General features: G+C 35.7%; 1 protein-coding gene and 1 non-coding gene across 2 annotated transcripts; both read right to left on the reverse strand.

The window, feature by feature from the left end:
• Positions 1 to 1019: 1019 nt before the first annotated feature.
• Trnai-uau (transfer RNA isoleucine (anticodon UAU)) lies at positions 1020 to 1108 on the reverse strand. Its single transcript is given in 2 exon segments — positions 1020 to 1055; positions 1071 to 1108. It is a non-coding gene; the product is annotated as a tRNA-Ile (tRNA).
• Positions 1109 to 2396: 1288 nt separating this feature from the next.
• LOC132716276 (serine-rich adhesin for platelets-like) lies at positions 2397 to 20515 on the reverse strand. Its single transcript, XM_060699512.1, has 7 exons — positions 20231 to 20515; positions 19607 to 19633; positions 16052 to 16239; positions 15484 to 15621; positions 8675 to 9269; positions 6561 to 8444; positions 2397 to 6214 (listed from the first exon to the last, which is right to left on the reverse strand). Exons 1-7 carry the CDS (start codon positions 20268 to 20270, stop codon positions 2397 to 2399), a joined length of 6690 nt encoding a protein of 2229 aa, XP_060555495.1. The 5' UTR covers positions 20271 to 20515.
• Between the last annotated feature and the right edge of the window lie 1348 nt (positions 20516 to 21863).

The following is a 21863-nucleotide window of genomic DNA, read 5'->3' on the forward strand; positions in this document are numbered from 1 at the left end:
CTTTGGGAGAAAAAAAACAACAACAACAAAAACAACATAAATTATGTTCATATTGGGGGAAAACAATATTCCTCTGTTGCACGGCTAAAAAGTTCATTTCATCGGCTTGCGTCAAAATAGCAACTATATATACTTCATAACAAACAAATCTCTGTGGCATATTTTAATCGTCCATTTAAAGTTAGCCGCTTATGTCTTTAGAAAAACAAAGTCTTAGCTGAGAAAATTCTCAAGTGTTTAGTGAAAGCCAACTTGATGAGTAAGAATCTCGGCCAATGGCGAGACAATCTTAGATTAAGAGTTGTCTCTGTTTTAGAACGTTAGTGAAAGCCGGGAAGAGTATTAACTGGCTTATGGGTCAAGTGGTAACTGTATTAGTTACATATAAAGGGCATGCATGCCTCGCGAGTCCAACTAAAATGAAGTTGATATTTAAATCAACGATTTCCTGTTAAATGGTGCTTAGAACTTTGTTTTTTTTTCTTCAAATAATCCGTTTTATGAATGGAAGAGTTTTAATTAAATTTTAAAACATTTGTCTCAGAATTAGATCTTTTTGACGAAAGGAGAAAATTTGAATATATATATAAAAGGGATAAAAATTAAAGACCAGCGATCGACATTCAAATAAAATGAATGCTTCTTGCAGTTTTGAGCTGCTTTTGAACGATTTTTAGCCCGGTTCGAATGTAAAACGTAGCAAAGTTTTTTTTCTTCATATTTTGATCACAATAAAACATTTTATTTTGGAATAATCTTTGTTTGGGCATGTTCATAAAGTTTGCACACACGTTTTAGCCCGATTCGAATTAAAACGTTGCAACGTTTTTTTTTTTATATTTTGGTCACATTAAAACATTTATTTTGGAATAAACGCGGCGAGGGAATGATCAGAAATTTTGCACACAGTTTTTTAGTCCAGACCTATATTAAATGATACAGAAGTGCCAACAATATTTCCAGTTCTTTCATGACAAAAAATAAACACTCAGGGCGCAATGAAGTAGAAAAATAAAACCTGCTCCAGGTGAGGCTCGAACTCACAGCCTCCGCATAGCCACTTTACTGTCTATAAGTACGGCGCGCTAACCGATTGCGCCACTAGAGCAGCTCTCTGTAAGCAAACGACCCTGTTTTGTTTTCTTTTATAATATGAGCCGCGTCACGACAAAACCAACATAGTGCGTTTGCGACCAGCATGGATCCAGACCATGTGGTCGATCAGGACCCATGCTGTTCGCTTACCAACCCTATTACAAGTAGAGGAACTAATTGCGAACAGCATGGATCCTGATCAGGATGCACAGGCGGATGCGCAGGCTGGTCTGGATCCATGCTGGTCGCAAACGCACTATGTTGGTTTTGTCATGACGCGGCTCATATCTTTTTTTTTTTTAAATTAAGTATTTGAACAATATTGTTTAAAGACCCTTCTATGAGAAGCAGAGAACTTTTCTTGGCAAACAATTGAGAATCACCAGTCATAATCATTTTCAGCTAAAAGAATACTGTAATCCGAGGGCTTTAAAATTTCCGTGAGTATAAAAGATACAGTCTGACCTGTGTGCGGGAATGCAAAAAAAACACATACCACAACCGCAACTTTCGTTTCCTTAAAGATATAAAAAGACATTGAAACTCGTGCATGCAAACACAATATGCTATATATTTCTGAGAATTTGCAGTGTTTTTAGTATCACATTATCAATTCTTGACATGGCAAATGTTCCCCTTTGTTTAAAAATAATAAATATGAATGTAAATGTTTGAAACTTTATTCAGTCGCTCGAGTCCGCTTCCAAGGACTTACCAGTACTGGTGTCGTATAAGGGTATATGATCGAGACTTACGTAGGGTTTGAACTTTTTGATTCCAGGGTGCAGTGGCAACGCATCCACCACTGATTTCTGGTTCAGTGGCATCAACCACTGACTTCGGGTTCAATGGCAACACATACATCACTGATCCCTGGGCTCATTGGTAACACATAAACCACTGATCCCTGGGCTCATTGGTAACACATAAACCACTTATTCATGGGCTCATTGGTAACACATAAACCACTGATCCATGGGCTCATTGGTAACACATAAACCACTGATCCATGGGCTCATTGGTAACACATAAACCACTGATCCATGGGCTCATTGGAAACACATAAACCACTGACACTTTGCTTTAGTGGCAACACATATACTATCAGGCTTGCCATTGAAGTTGTTTTTGTACACCAGTATTTATCTTGAATCATGACATAGAATCTAGAGTTAAAATCTTAAATACATTGTATTTCAAATCATATGATTGCAAAAGATTACGCACATTTAATGTATTTACACATCTACAAAAAAAAGGATAACTTAATATCAATATATAAATAAACGCTTAACATTTTATTATGGACAAAATCCACAATGCTTCAAGCAATTAGATGCTGTTTTAACATCCTTACAAATGAACCAAAATTTGTCTAACAACGGACAGTCTATCCCTGGTGTGTCCAAGCAAGCTGGAGTTGTAGATATTGTGCTAGACGATACAGTAGATGTAGCTGAAGAACTTATATTACTAGTGGTGGATATGACGGTAGTGCTTGAGGCATATAAATTTGACGTTGGTTTTGTTGATCCTGTTTGGACTCCTGATGAAGTTTGAACTACTTGTTTTGTTTGATTTTGAGACGTTGTTTGACTTGCTGTTTGACCTGCAAACGTTGTTTGTGCTGGTGATGTTGTTTGACCAGGAGATGTAGTTTGACCAGCTATTGTTGTTTGACCTACTGACGTTGTTTGACCAGCTGATGTTGTTTGACCGGCTGATGTTGTTTGACCGGCTGATGTTGTTTGACCTGCTGACGTTGTTTGACCAGGAAATGTAGTTTGACCGGCTGATGTAGTTTGACCTGTTGATGTTGTTTGACCTGCTGATGTTGTTTGACCTGCTGATGTCGTTTGACCTGCTGACGTTGTTTGACCTGCTGATGTAGTTTGACCTGCTGTCGTAGTTTGACCGGCTGATGTAGTTTGACCAGCTGACGTTGTTTGACCTGCTGACGTTGTTTGACCTGCTATTGTCGTTTGACCTGCTGACGTGGTTTGACCGGCTGATGTTGTCTGACCTGCTGATGTTGTTTGACCTGCTGATGTCGTTTGACCGGCTGGCGTTGTTTGACCTGCTGACGTAGTTTGACCTGCTAACGTAGTTTGACCTGCTGACGTAGTTTGACCGTATGATGTTGTTTGACCAGCTGACGTTGTTTTACCTGATGACATTGTTTGACCTACTGACGTTGATTGACCTGCTGATGTAGTTTGACCTGCTGATGTCGTTTGACCTGCTGACGTTGTCTGACCTGCTGATGTTGTTTGACCTGCTGACGTTGTTTGACCAGCTGATGTTGTTTGACCTGCTGATGTCGTTTGACCGGCTGACGTTGTCTGACCTGCTGATGTTGTTTTACCTGCTGACGATGTTTGACCTGCTGACGTTGTTTGACCAGCTGATGTTGTTTGACCTGCTGATGTCGTTTGACCTGCTGACGTTGTTTGACCTGCTGATGTTGTTTGACCAGCTGATGTTGTTTGACCTGCTGACGTTGTTTGACCGGCTGACGTTGTTTGAGCGGCTGATGTTGTTTGACCGGCTGATGTTGTTTGACCTGCTGACGTTGTTTGACCAGCTGACGAAGTTTGCCCCGCTGATATTGTTTGACCAGCTGACGTTGTTTGACTGGCTGACGTTGTTTGACCTGCTGACGTTGTTTGGCCGGCTGATGTTGTTTGACCAGCTGGCGTTGTTTGACTGGCTGACGTTGTTTGACCAGCTGACAAAGTTTGCCCCGCTGATATTGTTTGACCAGCTGACGTTGTTTGACTGGCTGACGTTGTTTGACCTGCTGACGTTGTTTGGCCGGCTGATTTTGTTTGACCAGATGACGTTGTTTGACCAGCTGATGTTGTTTGACCGGCTGCTGTTGTCTGACCTGCTGACGTTGTTTGACCTGCTGACGTTGCTTGACCGGCTGCTGTTGTCTGACCTGCTGATGTTGTTTGACCAGCTGATGTTGTTTGACCAGCTGACGTTGTTTGACTTGCTGATGTTGTCTGACCTGCTGACGTTGTTTGACCTGCTGACGTTGTTTGACCGGCTGCTGTTGTCTGACCTGCTGATGTTGTTTGACCTGCTGATGTTGTTTGACCAGCTGACGTTGTTTGACCGGCTGATGTTGTTTGACCGGCTGATGTTGTCTGACCTGCTGATTTTGTTTGACCTGCTGATGTCGTTTGACCTGCTGACGTTGTTTGACCTGCTGATGTAGTTTGACCTGCTGACGTTGTTTGACCGGCTGATGTAGTTTGACCAGCTGACGTTGTTTGACCTGCTGACGTTGTCAGACCCGCTGATGTAGTTTGACCAGCTGACGTTGTTTGACCTGCTGACGTAGTTTGACCAGCTGACATTGTTTGACCTGCTGACGTTGTTTGACCAGGAGATGTAGTTTGACCAGCTATTGTTGTCTGACCTGCTGATGTTGTCTGACCTGCTGACGTAGTTTGACCAGCTGATGTTGTCTGACCTGCTGATGTGGTTTGACCAGCTGACGTTGTTTGACCAGCTGATGTTGTCTGACCGGCTGATGATGTTTGACCAGCTGACGTTGTTTGACCTGCTGACGTTGTTTGACCTGCTGACGTTGTTTGACCAAGAGATGTAGTTCGACCAGCTATTGTTGTTTGACCTGCTGATGTTGTTTGACCAGCTGATGTTGTTTGACCAGCTGACGTTGTTTGACCGGCTGATGTTGTTTGACCTGCTGATGTTGTTTGACCTGCTGACGTTGTTTGACCTGCTGTCGTAGTTTGACCTGCTGATGTTGTTCGACCTGCTGATGTTGTTTGACCAGCTGACATTGTTTGACCTGCTGACGTAGTTTGACCTGCTGACGTGGTTTGACCGGCTGATTTTGTTTGACCGGCTATTGAGGATTGACCTGCTGACGTTGTTTGACCAGCTGATGTGGTTTGACCAAATGACGTGGATTGAGCTGCGGATGTGGTTTGACCTGCTGATGTTGTTTGCCCGGTTGATGAAGTTTGCCCTGCTGACGTGGTTTGACCTGCTGATGTTGTTTGACCTGCGGATGTTGATTGACCTGCGGATGTGGTTTGACCTGCTGATGTTGTTTGCCCGGCTGATGAAGTTTGCCCTGCTGACGTGGTTTGACCGGCTGATGTTCTTTGACCGGCTGATGTTGTTTGACCAGCTGATGTTGTTTTACCTGTTGACGTAGTTTGACCTGCTGACGTTGTTTGACCGGCTGATGTTGTTTGACCAGCTGACGTTGTTTGACCTGCTGACATAGTTTGACCTGCTGACGTTGTTTGACTGGCTGATTTTGTTTGACCGGCTATTGAGGATTGACCTGCTGACGTTGTTTGACCAGCTGATGTGGTTTGACCAGATGACGAGGATTGACCTGCGGATGTGGTTAGACCTGCTGATGTTGTTTGCCCGGCTGATGTTGTTTGCCCTGCTGACGTGGTTTGACCTGCTGATGTTGTTTGACCTGCGGATGTTGTTTGACCAGCTGATGTTGTTTGACCGGCTGATGTTGTTTGACCGGCTGATGTTGTATGACCAGCTGACGTTGTTTGACCTGCTGACGTAGTTTGACCTGCTGACGTAGTTTGACTGGCTGACGTTGTTTGACCTGCTGAAGATGTTTGACCTGGTGACGTAGTTTGACCAGCTGACGTTGTTTGACTAGCTGACGTTGTTTGACCAGGAGATGTTGTTTGACCGGCTATTGAGGTTTGACTAGCTGATGTTGTTTGCCTGGCTGATGTAGTTTGCCCTGCTGATGTGGTTTGACCTGCTGACGTTGTTTGACCTGCGGATGTGGTTTGCCCAGCTGACGTAGTTTGACCTGCAGATGTGGTTTGACCTGCTGACGTTTGACTCACTAGCAAAGTTTGTCCTGCTGATATTTTATGTACGGATGATACTGTGTGTCCAGCTGACGTTGATTGGCCTGCAGACGTTGTTTGAATTGCTGACATAGTCGCGCCCATTGACGTTGTTCCACAAAGTCCACAAAACTTCATGCAATATGCCATTGCTGACTGCGAATTGCTGCAAATCTGGAGATTAACTTGAAGCATCTTGCAGTCAATTCCTTGTTTGTCATGACATGACGATGTTGTTAACAAGGTTGCTAGAATACAACAACAATATCAAAAATATACCAAAAATCTTAAAAATACCACATCAACTCTAAAAATAGAATAATCATTTTTAAAGTAAAACATCTTACAGATCTTTTCTTATATATTTTTTCGTTAGTCTTGAATGCTAATTGCATTGATCCAAATAGTTCAGATAATTTAGATAGATATAAGTAATCTTATTTGTCATACTTATGACATGAAAATATTTCACATATTATGTACAGAAACTTTTTTATCTCATATAAATGACTCATTGCATCTACATTTTAAGCAATGAAAAATAAAATAAAAAATGTTCAGAATCAATGTACAAAGAACATGCAATAGTCTTACCAGAACTTGTTCTGGAAGAAGTAGGCGTTGCAGTTGTAGTTGATGAACCCATATTAATCATCGTAGTACCAGGTGGTGAAGTTGAAGAACCGCTGCTTGACATGGACGTACCAGATGTTGTGGTTGTAACCGTAGAAGTGACACTATTCAAAGAAGAACCAAATGAACCAGATGTTGAGGTTGAGCCTGCGGAACTGGAACCTGTCATGGAAGTTCCGGCCGATGTAACTGTGGTCGAAGAACCAATGCTTGTTATAGACGAACCAAAGGGTGTTGTTGTTACTAATGAAGCACTAGGAAGAGTACTTGACGATGGGCTTGCGTTTGTTGATTTCGCAGCAGTTGTAGATCCACACAAACCACAGTATTGAGGGCAGTACGATTGTGCCGTTTTCATATTTTGACAGATATTTAAATATGCGTCTAGTAGTTTACAATCTACTGCTGGTTTATTTACACACCCAACAGTAGTTGACTGCGATGTTATAGTTGTAACCGATTGCTGTGTCTGTGTAGAAGATCGTGGTGCTGTGGTTGATGAAACACTTGTGGACTGTGAAGCATTTGTGCTTGCACTACTGCTCGTAGTCTGCATAGAATTTTGAATCAATGTTGAACCTGGCGTTGATGCTGAAGATGATGGAGATGTAGCTGCACTAGTTGTTGATGTCATTGGCGATGACTGCACGGTTGAACTCAGGGAAGATGTTGCTAAAGATGAAGATGTAGTTGTCTGTATGCTTGGAGTAGTTGAAGGTACATTCGATGAAAGAGTTGTTGGACTAGACACTGTGGACTGTGAACTTAAAGTGTTTAGATTACTGGTTAACGTGGTTGAACCACAAATTCCGCAATACTTTTTGCAGTACAATTGTGAAGCGTTCTGGTTTTGGCAAATGTTTAAGTAAGTGTCAAGTACATGGCAGTCAACACCATGCTTATCTGAACAAAATACATGTGTCGATGAGGAAACAATCGACGACAGTTTGCTAACTGTACTCAATACTGTAGTAGATGGGGTTGAAAAACTTGTCGATGCCGTTTTAGAAGAGCTTGAAGCTGCTGACGGCGTTGAAGGTGTACTTGTCGTAGTTGTTTGTGTTGATAAGGAGGCCGTTGTAGGCCCACATAAGCCGCAATAGTGCGGACAATAAGATTTAGCAGAGACTTGATCTTTACATAAGTTAAGATGAGAATCTAACAAATGACAATCTATTCCGGGTTTATCAGAACAGGGATTAGTTGTTGAAGCCGTTGGGGTTGTACTTGAAGAAGAAATTGTACTTTGTGCAGAGGAAATGATAGAACCTTTAGTAGTTGTTGTAATTGGTGTTGAAGATGGATTTGAGCCTGAAGTTAATGGCGAACTTCCTGTTGATGGGACAGAAGAAGTTTTAGAGCTGGTTGTTGCAGTTGTTGGTTGAGACTGAGACGATGTTGATACATGCTGCGTAGTGGAAGCACATATTCCACAGTACTTGGAACAATACAGCTGCGCCGCATTTTGATTAGAACAGACACCGAGTGTTGTATCCAGGAGGTGACAATCAACGCCGTGTTTATCCATGCATTGGTTAGATGATGTCGTTAGTGTGGTGGGTATGGTAGAAGTACTTACGCTTGTACTAGGTTGTGAAGACGATATCGTGGTAGATGCAGTTGTAGGAGTACTCAGAGTTGTTGCAGTTGACGTCATTGTTGAGGAAATTGATGTACTAGGTAAAGATGTCGTCGAGGTCACAGGAACTGTAGAAGGCCCGCATAAACCACAATACAAAGGACAGTAAGTCGAAGACGCATTACTATTTCCGCATATCCCTAGAGATTTATCCAATAAATGGCAGTCCACTCCATTGTGATCCATGCAGCCGGTTGTAGAAGACCCTTCAAATGAAATGTATGAGACTATGCAAGTAACTATGAAATAAAGATTACACTTTTCTTGTACGTGTATATAGCTGCAAAGAAAAACACTGTCATGTTTGTTTTACCTTAGTACGAATACAAACTTTTTATCGCATGCAATTCATAGTCTCTCCTACCTATATGTTGCAGTTATACAAACCAAATAAAAAACAAGAAAAACCTTACATGTGAGAAGTGAAATGTTTTACCTAATGTTGTAGACGTCGAAGTAGGTGCGCTGGTGGTGGTTGGTTTAACAGATGATGTACTACTTGTTGATTGCGTTGTAGATGATCTGCCTGTTGTAGTACTTGGCGAAGTTGATCCTGTGGTGGATGCTACAGAACTTAATGCTGTTGTTGTACTTGGCGTCGTTGTTGTTGTTGTTGTACTTGGTGTTGACATTGGCGTTGTTGTTGTTGTACTTGGTGTTGTTGTAATTGTTGTTGTTGTACTTGGTGTTGATATTGGCGTTGTTGTAGCAGATGTGGTTGATGTCATGGTTGACGTAGACGTGACCGAAGAAGTTGAAGTAGTACTTGTAGATGTTGTTGAAGTTGAAGTTGTTGTTGGTGTTGTTGTGGTTGTTGAAGTTGTCGGTGCTGTAGTGGGTGTGGTTGTAGACGTGGGTGTTGATGGAGTTGATACAGAACTAATTGGTTTTATAGGACAGCCGAGAACGTCCAGTCTCATTGCAATTTTATCCTTCCATTGTGTAGGAAACACTCGAATACACTTAGCAGAGATAGGGCAGTCGAAAAGATTTGTCACCGGTGTATTTTGGTCAGAATTTGCTTTAAACGTCTGAAATCAGAAAGAATTATTTCAATGATATAATAATAAAGATGGAAAACAACCAATTTTTACGTTAATACCGCTTACAACTGGAAAAAATTGGAACATATACATACAATATCTCAATATAAATTTAATTGTATATGTGTCGAATAAAATAATACATCATTAAGTAATACCGCTTTCAACGGGGGAAAAAATTTGGAATATATACATCCAATATCTAAGTATAAATTTAATCGTCTATGTGTCGAATGACCGAACTCAAATTTCTGTTAAATTGAATATGAAAAACAGTGAGTGTAAAAGGTATTACTTAATGATGTCGAAACTCATGTACATCTTCACATTGTTTAAAAGCCACACTTTGTTTAAGGTTTTTTTTTGTTTTTTTTATTCGACACATATACAGATATTGTATGTATATGTGCGAATTTTTTCTCCGTTGTAACCTTTTGTTTAAGGTATTACATGTATATTATTCGAGACATATACAATTAAATTTACACTTTGATATTGGTATATGTTCCAAATTTTTTACTGTTGAAAGTGGTTTTACTTAATGATGTCGAAACTCATGTACATCTTCACATATTTACAAAAGTCACACTTTGTTTAAGGTATTATTTTATTTGAGACATATATAACTAAATTTTACTTAAATATTGGATGTAAATGTTCCATTTTTTTACCGTTGAAAGCTACATATGATGATGTGCCTTTATAAACTCAAAAACTACATATACTTGTAGATGATTGTTTTGTTTCGTTTTTTTTGTAGGGTACAAATAAAGCAACCATGCAAATATTTTTCTAAACATTAGTTTAATGTTATTTATACATTGAACACTGAAATTATACTTGAGATTTTTTGTGCATATCTAAATGTAATATATGTTTTAATTACAAAAGTAAGGTTATTTAGTTTAACATGCGCAATTAATAAATAAAAACATGAACTTTTTGAAAATTTAAAATTTGTGTTCATACATTAAGAAATATTTGCAATGTCTTATATACTGTATACATATTTACATACAAACTGCTGTGTTAAGTTAGACGTTAAGCAAGACTAAACCTTAGTCAGCGGTATTTTTTGCTACCTCTGAATTTTTTGGGTTTTTTTTGTATATATAATGCTAAGTTAAGCATCATTATAAAAACTCCACTTAACGGGTTTTTCATTGTTTAAAGTATGAGTCAATCATTCACTTTTTTTGGTTCAATATGTACGTGTCTTCAAAAATTGATTATAGTTGATTTACATTTGGTACTTGTGTTATATGGTAATTTACTTCTTTCAAACCAATGTCGAGTATTCATGGCAATACAAAGGTTATCTAATTCTGACTTAGAATGTCAAATGGTATAACAATAGCTAGTTTAAATGTACAGGGGATCGGGGACAGTCGGAAAAGAAAAGATGTATTTGGTTATATTCGTGATAAGAAATTTAATATTTATTTTTTGCAGGACACACACTTTACAGACAAAGAATCTAAAATTATTAGAAGTCAATGGGGTTATGAAGCTTACTTTAGCAACTATAGTAGTCAGTCGAGAGGTGTTGCCATTTTAATCAACAACAACTTTGAGTTTAAATTACACTCCGTTGAAAAAGACAACGCGGGGAATCTTTTAGTTGTACATTGCGCTATAGCAAGTATAGATATGTCTTTAATATGTGTTTATGGCCCAAATAGAGACGATCCGGATTTTTATAACAGTTTAAATGAGATACTCCGTCGTCTGAATAATAAATGTATAATTGCGGGTGATTTCAACTTAGTACTTAACCCAGATATTGACTGTTTTAATTATGTTAACATAAATAATCCGAAGGCGAGAGACACAGTATTAAGTATTATTTTGGAACACAATTTAATAGACTGTTGGCGTGAACAGAATTTAGAATCTAGACAATATACATGGTTTAAACGAAATCCAGTAAAAAAAAGCGCGTTTAGACATGTTTTTGATCTCGAGCGCCTTATTTTTAGATATTGCGGACACTTGTATTTTGCCGGGTTATCGCTCGGACCATTCAATTGTTATATTAACATTAAAACTGGGTGAATTTAAGGCAGGTAAATCCTATTGGAAATTTAATAATTCGCTATTGAAAGATGTCGAGTATGTTAAACAAATTAAACAATTAGTACAGCGTATTATTCAACAGTATGCCTCGGATGATCAAAATCAATCAGTAAACGACTCTGTTACTAATTAAAATATTTCGCTATCTATTGATGATAAGTTATTCTTAGAGACATTGTTAATGCAAATTCGCGGTCACACAATCTCTTATGCCACTTTTTAAAAAACGACAGGACAATATCAATGAGAAAACACTTATTAAAGACATTGAAATTTTACAACAGTGCACTAATACAGAAAATGAAAATGCCTTGTTAAATAAGCAACAAGAACTGCAAGATATAAGGAAAAAAAGGTTAGAGGGCTCCTTAATAAGATCGCGAGCAAAATGGGTATTAGAGGGAGAAAAACCGACCAGATACTTTTGTAACCTAGAAAATAGGCATTTCGTTTCAAAAAATATGGCAACCCTTTTTAACAAGACGGGTGAAATTATAAATAATCAAAAAGCTATTTTAATGGAAACCATGAGCCATTATAAGTCCTTATACTCTGCAAAGATTACTAACACAGTTAATTTAGATAACCTGTTTCTTGATATAAATGTAACAAAACTTTCTGAGACGACAAAAAATAGTTTAGAGGGTTTCATTTCTCGAGAAGAGGCTTTAGCAAGTTTAAAACGAATGGCAAATGATACTTCGCCTGGTATAAATGGTTTTACTTCGGCGTTTTTTTAATTTTTTTGGATTGATATAGGAGACTTTGTTTTGCGTTCAATTAATTACTCATATACCACAGGAGAACTCTCGCAATCCGATAAATTAGGTGTTATCACATGTATACCGAAAGGTGACAAAGATAAACGTTTCTTAAAAAATTGGCGTCCGATTTCCCTACTTAATATTACATATAAAATTGCATCCGCGTGTATTGCCAATAGAATTAAATCTGTATTAGACAAATTGATAAGTGAAGACCAAAGTGGATTTATCCCGGGGAGATTTATAGGAGATAATATTCGTTTAATTTATGACTTAATGTTTTATACTGAACAAAATAATATTCCCGGAATGATATTACTAGTCGACTTCGCTGCGGCATTTGATTCCGTGTCTTGGGACTTTATGATTTCGGTTCTGAAATTTTTCAACTTTGGTGACTCTATTGTTTCATGGGTAAAACTATTTTATACAAATATACAATCATCTGTTGTTGTTAATGGCCACCTCTCCGACTGGTTCCCCTTATTTCGAGGCTGTAGACAAGGGGACCCCCTGTCAACGTATATTTTTGTCCTGTGCGCGGAGATTCTTGCTTTACTTATAAAAAAAAATAGTAATATCAAAGGTATAAAAATTAAGGGTATAGAGTATTTGATGTCACAATACGCAGATGACACCTCTTTGATATTAGACGGTTCTGAAAAATCCCTCGTTCATACTATGAAAGTTTTAAAATTTTATGCAGATATCTCTGGTTTAAAAATAAATGTTGACAAAACTAGGGCGTTATGGATAGGTGCAATGAGAAATAGCGATTTAGAGTTATGTCCGGAAATCGGTGTTAAATGGGACAAAGGTCCATTTAAATTATTGGGAGTAACTTTATCAACAAATATTACATCTATAAGTGATCTTAACTATCCTTCCAAGATAAATGAAGTTAAAACTCTTTTAAAAGTATGGTCCAGAAGATTACTTTCTCCAATAGGAAAGATCACAGTGATTAAGACGCTTGCTTTGTCTAAATTAACTAACCTGTTTTTAACTTTACCAAACCCTAATTCTGATGTAATTAAAGACCTACAAAATGTATTTTTCAAATTTATTTGGAATGATGGACCGGATAAGATAAGTAGAATAAAACTCACTCAAGATATATGTAATGGTGGGCTTAGAGCGGTTGACTTAATACATTTCATCAGTGCTTTGAAAATCACTTGGATAAGAAGACTTTTATTTTCAAACACTAAATATGCTTTTCTTGTACAAGAATTGTGTCCAGCTCTTTACCAGTCGACCAAATATGGTAGTGACTATTTGTTACAACATAAAAGTAGAGTAAAACAATTTGTTTTGGAAGGATGTTTTGAATTCATTTTATTTATTTCAATGTAAGATTCGTTCAGGTAATTGGGCAGATTTCTTGTCCAATCCGGTATGGTTAAATCCTAATTTCAAAATTGCAAGAAAATCGTTTGAATTTAAACACTACTTAAGAAAAGGTGTTTTGTTTGTCAACGATTTTGTAAATGAAAATGGGTTATTCTATAGTTTTCAAGAATTTCAAAGATTATTTGATGTTAGATCAAACTTTCTTGAATATGAAGGTATAATACGTTCCTTCAGAAAAACTTTGACGGATTTTCATGTAAATCAAAATGATATCAAAGTAAAAAACCCGATATTGCCAATTGCCATCCAAATACTTAACAAAAGTCGCAAAGGATGTCGAGCAATATACGACGTGCTGGTCAATAATAATCGTCAGACAAAATCAGAAATAAAATGGCAAAATGATTTTTCTAATATTTATCTTAACTGGAAAAGTATCTACTCTCTACCCTTTAAAGTGACTAAGGATCCAAAACTTTTATGGCTTCAATATAGAATAACGCATCGTATTTTAGGTACTAATGTATTACTGAAAAAGATTAATGTTAGGGACAACGACAACTGTACATTTTGTAATATCAATCCAGAAACCATAAAACATTTATTTTGGGAATGTGACATAGTCAACATGTTTATAAGGGAAGTGCAGGGCTGGTTAACAAACAAAATTCCAAATTTATCTTTTCATTTTTCAGAACAATCTGTCATTTTCGGCTGTTCCCGATCCACAGTTCCAGAGAATAATATATTATTATTATTAAAACATTATATTTACAAATGTAAAATGAAGTCCGTATTGCCATGCTTAGAGGCTTTTAAAAATCAATTACTATTTTGGTTAAAGCAGAAATAATTAATGCCAAAAAAATGCTTAGGTTTGAAACAATGCAGGATGTATGGAAAGAATACATAAACTTAATCAATGAAAATGAAAGTACCTAACATTATTAGCTGTAAAAAAATTGTGACACTTATTGTTGTTGTAACTTAACTCTTTAATAATTGAACGTTTGTGCAGAGTAAACTTTGCCTTTTTAAAAAAAATATAATAAGAAAATACATATAGTACTTTGCAAATGTATGAATTTGTGTGTATCATTTCAGAACATTGTTATTACATCAAATTTCATGGTATTGTATTGTTGTATTATTTCATGACTTTTATTGTTTGCATTGTACAATAAAGAGAAATAAAAAAAAAAAAAATTTTACGTTAATGTAAATGCGAAATGGAATCGCCTGTTATTTGCGTGTTACATTTTGTATAATATTTTCAACAGAACTTAATGTTCTATAACGTTTACATGAAATACATGTAAGGAGGAAATTAATGTCATTTAAATGGGAATGTTTTGGGCCTACGCATGCACGGAAAGTTAAATAGCCCAGAAATTAAAATAAAGTGCACAATCGCAATAAAAAGCGTTGGTTTTGCATTGGTTTAATGTTTTTCCTTTTCCATTAAATAACAAAATTCATTATTAATTTTCAAGAGGAATCAAGAAAGTAATAATTGTTGCTACATAATTGCCAATCAATAAGATTTTTAATTTTCTGTAATTAATATTGTCTTATGGCCATAAACCCAAATTCCACATAATCACAAGACTTATCGATTTATGCTTGACATTTTCGGAGTATTTTGTTTGCTTTAAATATATAATATACTCATACTTCAGTAAAATATTTGAAATCTATGAAACTCTAACTGAGTATGTCTAATTTTAACACAATAATGAATAAACTTTGTATGGGAAGCTGCGTTCCCTATTACAGGTCATACAGGTATTTTCTTTAAAACAAAACTGCAACTTTTCTTTAAATTACACTTTATATTTATATTGTGACTACCTATAGTGTCATAGCATATCTACCTTGTTTGAAGTCAAAACATATTTATTTTATATTTAGTATTATTTACACGGAGACTGTGTAGCAATTATCAATATTTTCCTTTATTAAATTTGAGCGAAATTATCCGCTTATGTAAAAAAAACACAATAACTTACACTGCCGAATGCAACCGGTGTCCATGTTTTACAATCATTACTATACGAGACTTTATATTCCTTCACCCATTCCGGACAACACCCTTCCCTTCCTTGGCTGACAAGTCCTCGAATAATGCTCGGAGAGTCTAGCTCAACCTGCAAAATTAATTTGTTTTATTATTTAAATTAATAACACATCTAAGGGAAAGTGGTTAATATTCTATTATTGCGCATTTAAGGCATGTTTCATGGACATCATTAAAATAACCTTGAGACTCCAACTAAAGTCTCCTTCGATTGAGAAGAAAAAAATATAAAAAGGTCAAAGAAACAAAATTTGTTTCAAGAACTTATTGAAGTGCAAAAAAACGGTATTATTGAAATAGTAATATTATCATTACATTCATTTAACTAGCATCATTATGAATGATATGATTTTAAAGTTGTTTTAGCCACACCTTTCTTAAATATATATTGTGTAAATTATCTTTTAACTTGAAAATATAAAGATTTACAAATCAAGAACGGTATGGCTAAAAATCCACTGAGAAAAAAGTAGCACAAATATTTTAAGAGACGGTTTCACCTGTAAATATTGGTCTGTGTTTTGTTTTCCGGCCACCCAGGCTCCTGCTTGAATATGACCTTGCTGGTCAACTTGCTGTTTAGTGTACAGGTACCCTCGGGAAGGTCCGTGAACGTAATCCGGGTACTGCGAGGAAAACGCTGTCATTGTAGCGTTTCTGCCGACGGCAATACTGTTCTTGCATACGTCTGAAATTTAACCTATATGGAATAAGCAAAGCAAACACTTATACGTACAAACTTACTAATCATGTATATGTTAATGCAACTTTATATGACTGCACACGAATAAGGTATGTGAATGGTTTCAAGACTTCACTTCAGACAATTCAGACCGCCCGGTTAGATCAATAGGGAGAGCCCAGGGATCGAAGGTTCGTTTTCAGGAGAGGCGAAATTCACCATGACAACTGATCTTAGTCATTTTATTCTCACGGCCATTTAAACAGTTGGGTCACTTGGAGAAAATGGTAATTACTAGTTAGTTAACCAGGAATGTTGATTACGTGGACCGACCGCCAAGATAGTACAAAACGTGTTAAAATCGCCGTCAAACCAAACAAGTATATGTACAGTGTATATAAGTATACGTCTGTATTTACGTATATGTGAAAGGTACGAGCCTGTTATAGATAATGCACAATTGTATGTACGAGTAATTACATGTTTGTACATACTAGACTACATACATTTTATATGTTTGTTACAATACATGTGTAAGGTGTCACGTCGGTAGTAATGTGTGTACATAATGTAAGTTTAAATTAAGAAATTAACTCCATGCAGTTTCTATTAAAAACACAACTTTTCAACTCAAAGTCTTACATGTCTTCATCAGGTATCTAACAATATCTAATGCATATAATTATTATTTGTAATAATGACCATAAAAGGAACAGATACTTTAGACGTTTGAAAGTTTGCCAGTGCAAAATGACGAAATAAAAAGAGAAACCGACTAAGAATATATCCATGATGTACGTTTACATTGTGATTGAATATACAGAACAGCATGTTTTCGCACGTCTGAAATATGGATTGTAAATAGAACAAAAATACATGCAATGAATATGTCTTAAATTAAAGCTTTAAAATACACACGAATGAGCAAAAATAGTGACCGAAAGTGTGTGCGCCTATAAAATTTTTAACTTCTATTATGCTATTTATTTGTCGACGCAGACTAAGATCATCCTCGCCGTCCGATCATGGTCTGTACTGTTCGCTGTTTATTGAATACTTACATAAAATATTGTCAAGAACGAAAGATTGGCAAGAAGTTCATTTAAGATATATGGCGCGTTAAGTATTAAATGTTAGAACACAAATTAAAAATTGTTTCCGACATTAAAAGGGGCAAAACATGAGTATTCAGATATTTAAATAATAGTTTTAGAGCATGTAAGATGCTTATTAACAAAAGAATGGGCCACTGAATGCGAAAAAATTGCCTTAAAGTAAGCAAAATGTAAACAAAGTGGTTTTGTTTCTTCCATACAAAATACTAAATCTCTATAACTTTACTAATTTCCATAAAGCAAAAGAAGCAAGTGATAGTTCAGGTAAATGACCAATGAATATCTATTTAAAAACTATAATAGGACAACAACAAAAAAAGCTTTTGAGAAAAAAATAACTCATTCAGTTCAGGGGCATAATGAGACTTTAAATGTTTGGTGCACTATTATATCTTTTTAAAAGTTTTAGATTCTTTTCGCGACAATATTTCCCGTTTTCTGCTTGATTTAATAATGGCGGAATTAATGCTTAATGTACATACATACATGTTGTAATTTGTTTTTCAAAACAAACCTATTCATAATGGATTCCTTACATTTTATTTTACATTGTATACCTTTTTGTCATTAAAACGGTCCGATTTCTCTCTCCCGCATATGGAACAAAGTCTTAGCTCCTTGGCCTACATATTTATCAAGAATAAATCTTACAATAATATGCACCTTTGCTTGCTAATGACATAAATAGCGACGTTTGCTAGCATTTCTAACGTTCAAACTTGCATCTCAAGTATTTTAAATTGCTTAGTAATTCGTTTTAGATGGCTTGATTTATTTAAGGTGCACTGGCACAGGTCACTGCAACACAACCACGGCAGTTTTGTCGTACTATTTCTTATATACAATGACAACACATGTTATAATCGCCTTGGTAGAGTAAATCCATTTGTTTTTGGAATATTTGTACAGAATTAACACTTGTACTAAACAAAGTATGCTTGCGTATCCAAGGTGGAAAGATGAATGGATACGTTTTCAAGAGGCAATTATGGTGCACCAGGTGCGTGTTTAATTGTCAGAAAGTGTACTTATATATACCATTTAAAATCTTGAACTCGGAATTTTCTTCCTTTTTTGCGAAAAAATAAACACAACAAAACAAACAAGACTGAAAACGCCATTTTGATTATAAACTGGATGGGTTATAAGGGGTAAACATCTTCAGTTTGAACTTAATCTTTGATAGAAAATGTTCATCTTTACTGTATATAGAATATGACTGTCAATTCACCGCGTTAAAATAATAATATATTAAGATACATCACTTCATAAAAAGCACAACGATACATTATGAGTAGTTAATATTATGTTGTTTACTTTGTTAGTTTTTTTTTTCAAGTAAAATGACTACATCTGCAGAATTTGTGTTACGAAAATATATCCAAATGGTTATTTTCTATTGGTTTTGTTTGCAAGTCTTCAGAAACAATCGCACGTGAATTGATCTGATTTGCGGTGGCATGATGGTTAAGATGGATCTCCAAGAGATAGTTAGTTCGAGCCCTGCTCTGGTCACAGATGTGTGTCCTTATATGACACTATTACTGGTTAGTGCTATAAAACGGACTCAAAGTTGTTATTATTTGATTCACAAAGGAGCTTATAAATATACTTAAAGTGAGATTTATTTTGAAAGACTATGAAATTTTAATACCTTTTTTAAATAATTATATGATTTGATGTGTATTATAATAAACTATAATTTTTGCATAAATATATATTTCGAAATAATGCGTTTACAATTAAACTTACAGTTTCTGAATAGGACATCGTATGAAGCAAAACTAAAGTCTTAAAGCAGCACGCCTCTAGATCCCTGATAATTTTCATTTAAAAAATAAAAAAAAGTAAAATATTGTAAAGTGAACTAAGAAAATAATTTTCCCATTGCAAAAAAGCACTTACAAACCATGTGAATTACCAAAAAAAAAAGAGGTCAAAATATGCAAAAATAGCCCTTACTGCACTAGTCACGCAGTAGAAATATAGTGAAAATTACTGCAAAATTGGTCAAAAATCGCACATAACATGAAAATTATTACTTTTATTCCGAGTTTTTTTTTTCTTGCTTTTCATAAAATCTCAGCATTTTTTTCTCTCAAGTTTGATCATGTTGCTATTCGTTAAATATTTTGGTTTTTCTGGACTTTGGAGGCATATTTCGATGACGTATCTGTTAACTAACGCTACCATCAAAATACTCATCCTCAATGCATAAATAATATACATGAATTAAATAATCAAATTGACGAGCTTACCTGCACATCTGCATATATCTTGTAATGCTGTAATAGAAAATAAAATGCAATAGTTCCATTTACATTTACGTTATGTCTCCACATTTATTCTGGATTCTGAAAATTTTATATATCTTAAAACATATTTTATTATCGTGACGATCTCGTCTTGGTGACATTCATCATGATGCTAGTTTTTTCGTCATAGAATTCAATATATACATCGTCGGAACCCACGGTACACATTCCGTATATACTACATTTAATATATATACGGTAAAAAGCCTGGGTTACCGAGGATGCAATATATACGCAGTAATATAAAATTCTCAGATATTGCGGAATTGAGAGATTGTACAGCAAAGCGCAAAACTAATGTTCAGTTTCAATTATTTGTTCCATAGTATCAACATAAAAGTCTGCGATATTTAAATAATAAAATTATGATTAAAATCGTTTTAAGGGAAAACATTAGGTTTTATGTCGTAATCTATAATGCATTGTCTATTGATATACTTGGTTTTATTCGTTATTTATAAGATTTTTTTTCGTTTCTTCAATCATTTCAAGTAAGGCAGATAAGAAGAATAATAACCAATCTGATAAATTGCTAATTACAAGAAAGACAGTAAAGATAAAACTTACCAAATAGCAAAAATAAATAAATTATAGAGTAATTCATCATTGAACGTAATACGCGAAACAAAAAGTGTTCAAAACATTAATAAAATACACAAAAGAGACTGTTTACATTGTCAACCAAAACACCGCTTGTTTGTTATTATTTTTACAATTACTGTTAAATCATTGAAATGTTTTATTTTTGTAACACAAAAATAACTAATATATCTTTAAATATTATTCCATGAAATATTCAGTTAATGTCATTTTTCGCACATTTTAGTGAATGCAAAAGAGACATAAAGAGTGGTAAAGAGAGCATGCATCCGTTGTCGGGTATTTAAATGGTACTTATGTTTGATTAAATAATTGACTTAAAACACGGCGGCCCAGTGCGATGTTTCAGTAACTAGACAAACTGTTTGGGTGTTTACCAATTATTATCTGCCTAAATCCGTTAATGCCAACTAGTCATCAAGGTTACACCAACACGTGGATCCTTCATTAAGGAGAATGGGAAACAAGAAGAAACAAATACGAGCATCTCTATGTACCTGAAAGAGAACATTTTTTTCAGTAGGCGGGTAACGGATTTAAGGTATAAGAATAACAAAGCCATCTTAAGTGTAGAAGATCTGTCTAAAAGTGGTTGATTCTTAACAAATTACACATGTAGTATTCTAATTGGTAATAAATCTAATACTATAAGGGAAATAAAAGCTTCAGACCAAGCAATCGCACCTTCTTTGCCCTTTCCGCCAAACTTCGGATAAGAATAATAGCCGAGACGTTCCGATTGCAGACAATGATGATGTTTATAATATCGATGATATCAAAGATGATACGCCCGTTTCTATGACAACAGTGATATCATTTATATCATTGTCATTATTATCATCATCATAATTTATATAACTTATAAACAAAATGTAAATGCCTTGATCGTACATTTATGTTATCATATTTACGATCATCATTAATTAATGTGTCATCAGTATCATGTCGTCAACATCATCTTTATCATCATTAACATCAGCAGCAGCAGCAACAACAACAACGTCAACAACTTTTTTCCCGTCGTTCCTGTTTCCTGTGATGTCATTGTAGTAAATGACGAATGTCAGTGATAGCCTTGTCCACGGTTTGGATATCATGTAGCAGTAAGTACGGGAGGGTAAAGTCGTCTTTTTATTTACATTTTTATGTTTATATTTTAGGATTAGAATGTCGGGGCAGTTAGGTAACGCGATTATTTCCAGCTTCATCAGGACCGATTGTTTCGTGTTTTGTTAAATTGTATACTTTCTACAATGAATTCCAAAGATAACATCCTTTCAAACATGCAAATTATTTGCAGACGTCACAAAAAATCAGCTGCCATGAAATAGGTCACTCAGTCTGCACTGCCGATGATTAAAGCATTCCGTAACATTTCGGCATTTTTCGTTAAACTTCGACAATGGATACGTGGGAGAAGGGGTGATCGCCAAATACTCGTGCCATATACGTGTACGTCTTGCTATACTAGTTTACTGATCACGGGAAATATCGGGAGTTTGGCACAGTTGTGATAATGTTGCTCAATATCTCAAACCACTCCTAGTTTTGTATGCATTTGTTGTTATTATGCGTGTGCAATACCGGAATATTTGATATG

The sequence above is a fragment of the Ruditapes philippinarum genome, unplaced genomic scaffold (assembly GCF_026571515.1).
Source record: "Ruditapes philippinarum isolate M1 unplaced genomic scaffold, ASM2657151v2 ctg3144_1_1_1_1, whole genome shotgun sequence".
Classification (NCBI taxonomy): Eukaryota; Metazoa; Mollusca; class Bivalvia; order Venerida; family Veneridae; genus Ruditapes; species Ruditapes philippinarum.

Excerpts from the sequence above, each read along its gene's own strand:
- LOC132716276 (XM_060699512.1), bottom strand. The coding sequence starts at position 20,270 with ATGATGAATTACTCTATAATTTATTTATTTTTGCTATTTG. Across the intron at positions 19,634-20,230 it reads TTATTTATTTTTGCTATTTG|CATTACAAGATATATGCAGA; the intron begins GTAAGTTTTATC and ends TTTCTATTACAG. Across the intron at positions 8,445-8,674 it reads TTCGACGTCTACAACATTAG|GGTCTTCTACAACCGGCTGC; the intron begins GTAAAACATTTC and ends TTTCATTTGAAG.